General features: G+C 48.4%; 1 protein-coding gene across 4 annotated transcripts in view; it reads left to right on the top strand.

The window, feature by feature from the left end:
* Positions 1 to 11,386, top strand: part of FEZ1 (fasciculation and elongation protein zeta 1) — a 49,522-nt gene extending 38,136 nt beyond the window's left edge. For 2 of the 4 annotated variants that reach the window (XM_018552600.1, XM_018552587.1), the window contains exons 6-10: positions 2,133 to 2,404; positions 2,489 to 2,569; positions 3,293 to 3,368; positions 6,527 to 6,592; positions 10,806 to 11,386. In XM_018552600.1, coding sequence (XP_018408102.1) covers positions 2,133 to 2,404; positions 2,489 to 2,569; positions 3,293 to 3,368; positions 6,527 to 6,592; positions 10,806 to 10,822 — 512 coding nt within the window. In that variant the 3' untranslated portion in view covers positions 10,823 to 11,386. Of the gene's footprint in view, positions 1 to 2,129; positions 2,405 to 2,488; positions 2,570 to 3,292; positions 3,369 to 6,526; positions 6,593 to 10,805 lie in introns of all 4 variants that reach the window. The other 2 variants (XM_018552593.1, XM_018552579.1) reach the window with 1 other exon arrangement.
* Positions 11,387 to 13,004: the final 1,618 nt, after the last annotated feature.

Raw genomic sequence — 13,004 nt, 5'->3', positions numbered from 1 at the left:
TATATCATTGTTACAGTGTACATTGTATGTAAACATTGAACTTCTCTTATTTGCTACCATTTGGTCCAGAAGATATTGGAACAATAAGAAGTTTTTCTGTTATATCTGTAAATTGTGAGTTTTTATTTAGTGGCAGATAACTGTCTTGAGCATTAATAGAGGCAGAATGACAGCACAATGAAAAATGGGCAAACATTGCTGCATAACGTTGTAGAGAGCTCTGTAGACGCTCCTTTATATCACATTATGATACGGCACGAATGCCACAGCTTGCGCCTATTGTTACACAGCAGCAGCTTCAGCTTGTACTGTGAGCGCCACCTGGTGGCAACAAGCTGTAGGACGTGGCTGCATTTAAACAAAGAACAACAAAGCTCAATTATAGCTCAATTATAGCCCCGCCTTCTTTTGTGACATCACTTATCCAATTGTGTCTCTATTTATATATCAGTAAAGCTGCTGACTGTTGTTGCCAATGGAAAAAAAAAAAAATCCTGCAATCCTGGCTTTTGCATGTCCTTGGTTGTAGAGTAACGGGTAATGGAGTTTAGGTCTCACGTCAGCTACTGCTTTAAATGGGAAAATAAAATTAAATATATATTACAGCGCCAAAAGTTCCCACACTGTACATACACATCCATCAGTCCCGGCCCTCAGGGAGCTTACAGTTTAAGGTCCCTATCTCACATGCATACATACACCCACTACACCCGCAACGGTGTGGGCAGCCTCCATTGACTTCAATGCGAATTTGTGTTTTGCGATATATCGCGCCACTCAAACAGCGTGACAAATCGCCTAGGTGTGCACGGGCCCTTAGGGCTAAGGCAGCCGCGCGGCAGTTTTTCGTGTTCAGAAGCACGGGCGGAATCGCAGCGGGAAACCACGCAATTCGCCCGGCGCAACTGGGGTGCCATTGGAAAATAATGACACCCACAGCGCGATCGGTGCACACCTATACAACTCCTGACCGCGTGGCAATCCGTGCAAAATCGTGCATGATGGCCACGCGATGGGGTGTCGCCTATGTGTGCACCGGCCCTCAGAGGAATATAAACATAACATTGGTGAGCCAAGTCAGGGTGATGTACCCGAACGCATGTGTATTGCACTGCCCCGCACACCCCTATAGCAGTCTGTGCGGATAGAAGATGTAAGCAGATCATTTGGCAGCCGATTTTAAAGCGCTGGAGATGCTCGTGTATTCTCATACAGCTGCGGAACTCTTTATTGATTTCTAATATTCCTATAAATGGCGTTTCTCCTCCTCATACATGTGGCTTGTGCTGATGTACAGCAGAGATGGAAACATTGATATTAATGACAATGGGATTCTCGCATAAATAATTTGCCCCTAGAGGACTCGTAGGCCAAATCATCATTTATTGACAACTCATTTGGGTCGCGCTGTATCGGTAAACTGCACATACAGTCAGGGCCGGATTTCCCACAAGGCCAACTCTTTCTTAGTGTTGAAGTACAAGTCCCAGCATGCTCTCTGGCCGGATTCACTCTCGTGGGTGGCTGGAAACTACGTGGGCAATCTAGTTCTGTCACTGAACATAGCTATTTAGGTGGACGCTGCCTTTGGTATCATACCTGCCCTAGGTATATTTGATTGCTGTTGACACTTTGAGGCAAAGTGCACTTGATCATTCTGCCCCCTTCTCTGACCTAAACAATTCCAAGCTCCCCCTCTGCAGGGCTATACTTACCGAGGGCTAAATCTCTGCTGTTTGCAGCGCTGCATGTCTCCCTCTCCAGGCCATAGAAATCTATGGGGCTGTAATTTGCAGGTGTGGCCAGCAGAGGGAGCTCTGGATGTAAAGAAGAACAGAGCCTTGTCCATCAGATCCTGGTAAGTACGGATCTGCAGAGTGGGAGGGAGTGGTCAGGGGTGGTGGGCAAAGAGGATACGTGCACTTTACTTTACAGTTCACTTTAAAGAGACTATGATGCCAAAATATTTATTTCCAGAGCAGTCTTCCCATTGGATTATGTGTGTTTTCAGCATGTCGTCTACCTGTTAAACCCTCCATTGTATAGATTATATACAATACCCTAAACCATCTTCTTTGTTCATCGCTGCGATGTATAACAGAGTCTGTTCTCCATCTTGTGACATCCAGCAGGACTTCAACACATGAGCAGAGCGGAGCTGACCGAGCTATTGGAACGCGTGGAACGAGCCATCTGCGACTACTCGGAGGAGCTGGTGCAGCAGCTGGCCAGACGGGACGAGTTGGAGTTTGAGAAGGAGGTGAAGAATTCCTTCATCACGGCTCTCCTGGAGGTCCAGAACAAGCAGAAGGAACACAGAGAGCTGGTGAAGAAGAGGAGGAAAGAGAAAGGGCTGAGCCTGCAGAGCAACCGCTCCGAGAGACACGGCCAGATGCCCATGAAGGTAGATGAATGACCTCATACAGAGATTTCATTGTGTCACCGCCGCACTGCGCCCACCCTGACCTCTCCCGGGCCTTTTCCACAGCGCTTCAGCATGGAGGGAATCTCCAACATCCTGCAGACGGGAATCAGGCAAACTTTTGGGAATTCTGGGAATGAGAAGCAGGTGAGTCTGCAGAAGACACCATGATGGGAACGTTTGTTATTCTCGGCGTTCTGGGGCAGAAACGATTACTTGTGTCACATTGCATGTAACTGCCGGGCCACCGTAGCTGACATACAGGACGGTCTGTGCAAATCTTACTAGACTCGGAAAAATTTATTTTTCGGACGAATTTTCGGTATTTCGGAGATTCAGATGTATCCAAATTTCCGAATAACAGAAATTACGAATTGAAACGAATCTGAACTTCTGAAAACGAAATTTCGGGGCGAACTTCGTAAGCGGTAGTCTGTAGGAATTTGCGTTTGTGGACGCATTTTTGTTGCAGCAAAGTGACATTAAATTTTTGTTTTGTTTTGTTACTTTGCTGCAACAAACGAAAATTCGTACAGACTACCGCTAACGAATTTCGTCCGAATACGAATCCCGAAACGAATTGACTTTCGGACCCGAATCCCGAAAAACAAAATAACGCAAAATCCGAATGAAAACAAAACGAAACGAAACAAATGTATTGCCCGCGCACATGTCTAGATCTTACATTGCATTGCAGGGCAGCAGCGGCAAATGTAAACATGGAATCTCGCTAGGCCCTGCTGGCAATGCTTTTCTTTGTTATTGTTGTCATATATCAGTACCGCCCCCTCAGAACTCAGAGCTCTTCCGGGTTTAATATTTCAGAGCTCTTCCGGGTTTAATATTTCTTTCCCTTTTTGTTTTCCGCAGTATTTGAACACAGTCATCCCGTATGAGAAGAAAGCCACGCTCCCATCTGTGGAAGACTTGCAGATGCTAACAAACAGTAAGATCCCCACCAGTGGCAAGCTTGAGATTTATACATTGTAACCTATTACTGTAACTCTTTTTACTTATATATATTCTGATGCTCAGAGCCGTAGCTAGCTCCTTTTGCGCCCGAGGCAAGAACAGAAAACTGTGCCCCCCCCCCCCAACAGACATGTGACGTGCGCCCCGCCTCCAGGCTTCCCATTCATTCACAAACTGCTGATAGTACAATATTTACTATCATCCAGTTATCAATGGGTAGAAGCCTGTATAGTGAGTGCTTCCACCCATTGAGAAACTCATGAATGAACAGGAAGTGAGGTAAAGCACTTCCGGTTTATCCATAACTGGGGACCCATAGTACTATGTGCCCCCAGTTATTTACAAACATTGGAGTGATCAGCTGATCACTCCAGTGTTTGCTCTGCACAAAGAGGATCGCCTATATCACTGATATTTACCGATCCTCCGCTCTGCCATCCTGAGCGCCGAAGCCAGCAGGGGGGCTGAGGAGGGAGAGCTGAAGCCGGTGGGTGGGGGGTGGCGAAGGAGGGAGCGCTGTCACTTCAGGATGGATGGGGTGAGGAGAGAGAGAGAGCTGCCGGCTGTCAGGCCCTGTCTGAGTGGCTATCTCTTCACCGCTCGGCCATCCTGGATGACAGCTCCCCCCCCCATACAGGCAGGGGAAAGCAGCAAGGATCTGTGGGGAAGCTGAAGCCTGTGTCAACCCTCTTCTCCCTGCCAAGCCACAGCTGTGTTGACCGCCTGGCTCCCCTGTTGCCATGGTGCCCTGTGCTCGCCATGGCAACAGAGGCGAGGGGGGTGCAGCCAGATTGGCCCTGGCTGCGCCTGAGGCGAGTGCCTCACCCGCCTCATGGTAGCTACGGCCCTGCTGAAGCTGACCGTACAGTGTTAGTTAGTCTTGATTCCCCCATCCGCACTAAGAGCAGTCTTGTATTCTGACAGCGAAGGGTGTGCCACTGTCAGAATACTGGAACAGTGACTGCAGATGATTGGTTGCATAATAATTTTTTGGACTGGCTGCTATAACAAAAGTAGATTGAGAAATGGACTTTTGTCGTAGAAGAAAAGAATCCCTACAAGACTTGGCCAAAATTCAACCATTGTATGGCCAGCTTTAGCCATGTGCTGATTGTATGTGGAACGATACTGCCCTCATGTGACCGCACAGCGCTATTCTTGTTGAACTCCAGGCAGATATAAAGGACACAAGTGAATGGAGCTCTATGTTCATCGGTCTGAGGATTGAACACGTCATTCAATTCTAGACCATCAGGTTATCTGTTGTTTTATTTGTTCTTGGTTCTGATCGTCTTTGTTGCATCTCTATTGGACTGATTCTGGACATCCAGACAGACAGAAGAATTTCCGTGTCTCTCAATAGATGAGAAAGACATTTTTTTTTTGTGCTCGCCATGAAATCCTTTATTTTGAAGTCCATTGAGGGACACAGGTCTTGACGCTCTGATTTCTTTTCAAGCTCTTGGTACTACTTTGCTACAAAACTGAGGCATGATAGTGGTGGGCCTCGGCTCCTCGGCTGGTCAACATTTGTTTTGTTGCCGGTGTTCATTTCTCCTGTGGGTGGCAGTATAACCTGACAGTCTAAAGGTGCCCACACACCTATAGATTATCGTACGGTAGTTGTTGGTGATCCTGCGATCGTACGATAATCGGAAGGTGTATGGGCAGCGTGCGCCCGCTTCTACTGTAAGGCCGCACGACTTTCGTCTTCCGAGCACGCTGGAAAACCTGCCGAAAATTGTAGCGTGCTCGGAAGACGAAAGCTGCATGGGCTGGTGTGCACAAGCGCACACTGCCCGCTCACCATTGCAATCATGGGCAAGCCCTCACCTCAGCGTGGAGGGCTTGCGATGATCGCACGTACGATCTGCCTGTCCAAGATGTTCAGGTCGTAAGAAATTTTAATGACCTTACAACCATCGCACAATGAAAGTCGTGCGATAGTTGTAAGGTGTATGGACAGCTTTAGAATTCCTGTGTCCCTCAATGGGCTCCAAGAAAAACGATTTTATGGTCAGTGCAATAATAATATTTTTTAAATTAGAGCAGAGAAAGTACTTTTATTTGACCTGGTATCAGCGTCTTGCAGACCCTGTACATCAGAACACAGACTGGGAGATGGAGAAGCAGAACCAGGAGCCAGTTAGTTGTGCTAGAGGGCTCATGTGCTTACAAGGAACATGCTGATAGGTGACAGAGAGATGAGCTCATCAGTTTACTGCCTCTTCTTACACTGTCCAATCACAGGCTGAGGGAGGGGCAAGAACTGTAAGTGTTACTTAAAGGAGACCTATGAGGTTAAGTCTTTTCCCACGATATCGCTCTCCAATGCATGGCAATGGGGCTCTGTCCGTCGCTGTCGCGGGTCGTGCGTCGCTACAGCAGGACCCTTTTTGGAGCGGATTTTGCCGCTATTCTAGCTTGCTCAATGCAAGCATTTGCTCGATATCGCGCAAAATGCAAATCGCGCGACAAACGCGCGATTTGCGAATCGCTCAGTGTGAATGGGGCTTTAGGGTAACAGGGGGACACAAACTAGCATCCTCCCGTCACACTAAGCTCAGTATACCGCAAGCTACAGCTTGCGGTATACTGAGACGCCGCAGCGGATCCCGGCAATTATGCCGGGATCCGCCCAGCTGCGTGAGTGACAGCTGGCTCTGCCTATCTAAAGGCAGAGCCAACTGTACCCACCCCGTCCGTTCTGCCAGTCAGCGCTGGCGGATCGGAGCGGGGAGGGGGGAATCCAGCCCCTCCCCTGTCATGGCAGAGAGCCGTGACAGGATCGAGAGGTGAGCGAACGCCGGTATGTGTTCGCTCACTTCCCGATCTACTGAGCCGACCTGTGACAGTCTCATTGTCACAGGTCGGCTAGAACTATGAGGTGAGTGAAAAGCACTTGCCTCATAGTTCTCCTTTAACTGCAGGAGAGGGATTTCAGGCCTCTTCCCATGCCAGAGAGGGCGTGACTGAGCCTTGTAAATCTCAGAACTGGATGGACAGAAATACAAATCATTTGGCGAGTTATCAGCCTCCTTATATGTTTTTCATCTGTGTGTTTAGCTGTCTGCCTGGAGTTCAGCTTCATCACCAATGCAATGTTACTGACACTATGCCTTGTCTCTGCAGTACTGTATGCAATGAAAGAAGACAGTGAAAAGGTTCCCATGTTATTAACGGACTACATTTTAAAGGGTAAATCATTTCTTTAGTGTTTTCGTTTTGATGTGCATGCCATCACCCAAAATCTCATCACTTACTCCGGACACACTGAGCCGTATGAATCCATCACTGACTGTGTTGCCCCCATTGCAACTTTGTAATGAGAGGAGGAACGTGGTTCCTGGGCAGAGGCAGAATTCTTAGGTGGCCAGTTTTAGTTTTTTCATTTTTGTTTTTATGTACCTCTGACGCCTCTGACGCATGTGATAGTATAATGGGATAATGTGTGTTCATCGGTTCTGATTTATAAAACAGTTCATATGTATCATCCTTTACATAGCTCATGGATCGATAATGGACTTCAGCTCTGGTACGTCCCCTCCTCCCTCTCAGATTTCACTATTGGTCAGTAAGGACATTCATTATAGTAAATGGCCAGAAGTGAGATCAATGAGGCTGGAGGTGATGCCAAAGTGCGACTTTGCTGCTGAAGTGGCGAGTAAGGCCTCATTCATACAGGTGTCTTCATTTGTATGGTGTGCATGCCCATGAAGAGACCTGCTCCCAGGGGGGTGGGGGTGGGGGGCAAGTGCAGCTTGTAATTGCATGCAGCTGCCTGTACATTCCCGCGATTATCGTACGATAATCGCAAGGTGTATGGGCACCTTAAGACAGGCTACACGCCACCCCAAACCTGCACGTCCGAGACACACAGTCTGGGATATATAGGTCTGGTGCACACACATGGTCACAGACAGTCTGGGATATAAAGGTCTGGGTGCACACACATGGTCACAGACAGTCTGGGATATATAGGTCTGGGTGCACACACATGGTCGCAGTCTGGGATATATAGGTCTGGGTGCACACACATGGTCGCAGTCTGGGATATATAGGTCTGGGTGCACACACATGGTCGCAGTCTGGGATATATAGGTCTGGGTGCACACACATGGTCGCAGTCTGGGATATATAGGTCTGGGTGCACACACATGGTCGCAGTCTGGGATATATAGGTCTGGGTGCACACACATGGTCGCAGTCTGGGATATATAGGTCTGGGTGCACACACATGGTCGCAGTCTGGGATATATAGGTCTGGGTGCACACACATGGTCGCAGTCTGGGATATATAGGTCTGGGTGCACACACATGGTCGCAGTCTGGGATATATAGGTCTGGGTGCACACACATGGTCGCAGTCTGGGATATATAGGTCTGGGTGCACACACATGGTCGCAGTCTGGGATATATAGGTCTGGGTGCACACACATGGTCGCAGTCTGGGATATATAGGTCTGGGTGCACACACATGGTCGCAGTCTGGGATATATAGGTCTGGGTGCACACACATGGTCGCAGTCTGGGATATATAGGTCTGGGTGCACACACATGGTCGCAGTCTGGGATATATAGGTCTGGGTGCACACACATGGTCGCAGTCTGGGATATATAGGTCTGGGTGCACACACATGGTCGCAGTCTGGGATATATAGGTCTGGGTGCACACACATGGTCGCAGTCTGGGATATATAGGTCTGGGTGCACACACATGGTCGCAGTCTGGGATATATAGGTCTGGGTGCACACACATGGTCGCAGTCTGGGATATATAGGTCTGGGTGCACACACATGGTCGCAGTCTGGGATATATAGGTCTGGGTGCACACACATGGTCGCAGTCTGGGATATATAGGTCTGGGTGCACACACATGGTCGCAGTCTGGGATATATAGGTCTGGGTGCACACACATGGTCGCAGTCTGGGATATATAGGTCTGGGTGCACACACATGGTCGCAGTCTGGGATATATAGGTCTGGGTGCACACACATGGTCGCAGTCTGGGATATATAGGTCTGGGTGCACACACATGGTCGCAGTCTGGGATATATAGGTCTGGGTGCACACACATGGTCGCAGTCTGGGATATATAGGTCTGGGTGCACACACATGGTCGCAGTCTGGGATATATAGGTCTGGGTGCACACACATGGTCGCAGTCTGGGATATATAGGTCTGGGTGCACACACATGGTCGCAGTCTGGGATATATAGGTCTGGGTGCACACACATGGTCGCAGTCTGGGATATATAGGTCTGGGTGCACACACATGGTCGCAGTCTGGGATATATAGGTCTGGGTGCACACACATGGTCGCAGTCTGGGATATATAGGTCTGGGTGCACACACATGGTCGCAGTCTGGGATATATAGGTCTGGGTGCACACACATGGTCGCAGTCTGGGATATATAGGTCTGGGTGCACACACATGGTCGCAGTCTGGGATATATAGGTCTGGGTGCACACACATGGTCGCAGTCTGGGATATATAGGTCTGGGTGCACACACATGGTCGCAGTCTGGGATATATAGGTCTGGGTGCACACACATGGTCGCAGTCTGGGATATATAGGTCTGGGTGCACACACATGGTCGCAGTCTGGGATATATAGGTCTGGGTGCACACACATGGTCGCAGTCTGGGATATATAGGTCTGGGTGCACACACATGGTCGCAGTCTGGGATATATAGGTCTGGGTGCACACACATGGTCGCAGTCTGGGATATATAGGTCTGGGTGCACACACATGGTCGCAGTCTGGGATATATAGGTCTGGGTGCACACACATGGTCGCAGTCTGGGATATATAGGTCTGGGTGCACACACATGGTCGCAGTCTGGGATATATAGGTCTGGGTGCACACACATGGTCGCAGTCTGGGATATATAGGTCTGGGTGCACACACATGGTCGCAGTCTGGGATATATAGGTCTGGGTGCACACACATGGTCGCAGTCTGGGATATATAGGTCTGGGTGCACACACATGGTCGCAGTCTGGGATATATAGGTCTGGGTGCACACACATGGTCGCAGTCTGGGATATATAGGTCTGGGTGCACACACATGGTCGCAGTCTGGGATATATAGGTCTGGGTGCACACACATGGTCGCAGTCTGGGATATATAGGTCTGGGTGCACACACATGGTCGCAGTCTGGGATATATAGGTCTGGGTGCACACACATGGTCGCAGTCTGGGATATATAGGTCTGGGTGCACACACATGGTCGCAGTCTGGGATATATAGGTCTGGGTGCACACACATGGTCGCAGTCTGGGATATATAGGTCTGGGTGCACACACATGGTCGCAGTCTGGGATATATAGGTCTGGGTGCACACACATGGTCGCAGTCTGGGATATATAGGTCTGGGTGCACACACATGGTCGCAGTCTGGGATATATAGGTCTGGGTGCACACACATGGTCGCAGTCTGGGATATATAGGTCTGGGTGCACACACATGGTCGCAGTCTGGGATATATAGGTCTGGGTGCACACACATGGTCGCAGTCTGGGATATATAGGTCTGGGTGCACACACATGGTCGCAGTCTGGGATATATAGGTCTGGGTGCACACACATGGTCGCAGTCTGGGATATATAGGTCTGGGTGCACACACATGGTCGCAGTCTGGGATATATAGGTCTGGGTGCACACACATGGTCGCAGTCTGGGATATATAGGTCTGGGTGCACACACATGGTCGCAGTCTGGGATATATAGGTCTGGGTGCACACACATGGTCACAGTCTGGGATATAGGAATGTACAGGTGGCTGCATGTAATTACAGACTGCACCTGTCCCTCCTGGGAGCAGGTCTCTGCACGGGCGTGCACGCTGTACGGGTGTGCATGCCTGTGTGGATGAGGCCTTATAGAATGGAGTCCTCCAGAATCTGCCTAAAGGAACATGCAGCCACCTCTGGGCTCCTACAAGCACTGAGCCACATATATGGTCCCTTTAAACTAAACATGTAATATGCAGGGACTACTATTGTTGACTTGCCTCTGAAAATGTTATATGCCTGGCTGACCCCCTTCCTTCAATACATCACAGATGTTAAACAAGCAAGCACAGAAATGTTAAAACAAAGTCAGAGGTCTGTACTTGCAGGTTCTGGCTCGGTGACTCAAAATATTGGAACAAGAGGGTCAGCAGAAGGTGAATAGTGGCATCCTCCATGTTTCTCTGATGACAGGTTAGTGATGCAATGCTCCGTAGTGTTTGTGTATCAGCCAGTAAGAATGCAGCATCTTGGGATGGGGCAGGCTAATGAAAGCTGATTGGTTGTCTCTTGTAATTGTTCCGTGCTGTTCTCTCCGTCATATCATTCTATAAATACGAGTCTTGCCATTTACTCCACCTGAAAATAATCTTTTGTTTTCTCTCTAGTGCTGTGCCCAACCTAACGTGTCGTCTCCCCAGCACCGATCAGGGACAACGTATGTGTTACATCAGGACTGCATGACATAACATTTAAATTTGCATTGAATTAATCCAAACTACATGCCGGTATTATTACCTATTGCTTTCTCATCAATTTAACCTCTTCCTGGTCAGAGAAGCCCGGAACTTACCCCCATTAGGTTCTGTGTTGACCCGACCTCTGAATCTTCTACCGGCACATCTGCCCTCTGCTGGTCACAGGTGGTAGTCAGGTGTGTTTATAGCAGACTCCTTACCTGGAGGTCTTGTTCTATTGTCATAACCAAGGTAAAACAAGATTTTGGGACCATTCTGTGTCCTTTGCAGGCAAGCCATCCTAACTATGTGATATGTAAACCGCTTTGAATGAAGACAAAGTATTGTCCTTTCTGGAGGAAGAGGAACGAAGCACCAGATAATACAATCCTATCCAGTCCTTCATGAACTGGCAATGGCTGCTTGTTCATATTGGTCCCTTCGGCTCTATTTATCTGTACCGGGTTAGTGTTTATGGAATCTGCTTCATGCCCCTAAATTCTAGTCGGTTCGCCCTTCTTTTTTTCTTCTCCTCCTCCTCCAGTTTGATTGCCGAAGTTTGGACCCGTCTCTTGTACCTTGGCGTCTATCTTTTCCTTGTATTGAGTTATTTTGTGGACGTGTCGGCAGAAGATACCGGATTGTATGTCATGTGTGTGCGCTTTGCCAAACGAGTAGCTTTAACGGAAAGCGTTTCCTTACCTCTGAGTATCGCCAGAAGTATTCTCATCTGCCCCCATCACACTCTAATTTATCATTTATGCAGCAATACGGTACCTCAAGACGGACAGATGGACGAGGTGGCAGCTCAGCCACAAGGGAGGGAGGTCTCTGTACATTGTAGTGTGTTAGAATGTATCTTGCGATATATATTTACATGATAGTAAAATAAATCTCATGTAGTGACGTTGCTGTGTGTTCTGTGTTCTGTGTTCTTACCTGGGGACAGAGCTCTTTATCCAGAGACCGGTCTCTATGGCTCAAGACTGATCAGATAATATTTCATTTAAGGGGCAGTACCGAGTCAGCTGTAAATGGATCAATTAGCATGAATGGATCAAGCAGCATGAAGGGATCAACCAACAGGACATTTGTGGGTAAAACTTAAGGTTGTACAGGAAATACACAGGGATCCCAACCTGAAATAAGTCATTTCAGGGAGGTCCCCTTCTCATTTCAGGAAGGGGTGCAACAACCAGGAAGAGAGCACCCCCCTGAAAGGATGGCAGATAGCAAAGAAGCTATTGCTTCCCTTGCAACGGTATCTGCTGGGTTTTTTTTGTATTCTGACAGCTGCTGTCAGAATAAACCCCCCCCCCCCCCCCAAAAAAAAACAAAGAACTGCATGAAAATGAACAGCTAGATTGCTATTGGCTATTTCAATTTGCAATAGCCAATAGCAAGCTGTCTATTGCACTTGCCCACTGCTGCTGTCAGTCAGCAGGAGGACCAGATGGAGAACCTCAGGTCCACCTCTGCTGATTGATAGCAGCAGTGGGCGGGTGCAATAGCTAGTCTGCTATTGGCTATTGCAAATTCAAATAGCAATCTAGCTATTTATTCCTATGCCATTTTTTCCCCTGACTGACGCCCCCCCGGTTTTCAGGGTGAAAAAAACCAGAGCAGAGAAAGGTTTACTCTGCTAGATCGAGCGGAGTAAACCTTTCCGGGACAAAATGTGTCTCTCCCGGGTGTCCAGGAGCCGCTATCTAATAGCGGGAGACTTCCGGAACATGCGGGAGAGTTGAGATGTCTGAATGCATACTTTTAAAATACGAGGTGCCGGGGACTGTCGGGCTTAATTCCTGCCAGATTCTCTGCGTTCTTGGAGGCTGAGGACAGAAAAATTGCACATTCCGAGCTGACCAATTATTATGCAGTTCCCCATGAGACATACAAGTGTTTTCAGCTGACATGGGCAATTTATCAAAACTGGACGGAAGTGAGCACACGTTTCCCATAGTAACCAGTCTGTTTCCTTTCCATGGTTTAATACACGGCTGTCTTTGGCTTTTGTGATCAAAGCTGATTTGGTTGCCCATGTCTCTTATACAACATACACAGTAATGCCTTATTCACATGGACGGCAGGCTCCATCGCCCCTCTAAAAAATGTATTGTGGTGGATCGC

The sequence above is a fragment of the Nanorana parkeri genome, unplaced genomic scaffold (assembly GCF_000935625.1).
Source record: "Nanorana parkeri isolate BGI_ZX_2015 unplaced genomic scaffold, ASM93562v1 scaffold5, whole genome shotgun sequence".
In the NCBI taxonomy this organism is placed as follows: Eukaryota; Metazoa; Chordata; class Amphibia; order Anura; family Dicroglossidae; genus Nanorana; species Nanorana parkeri.
Note: the sequence above shows the minus strand (reverse complement) of the source record. Positions and strands in the feature narration are given on the sequence as shown.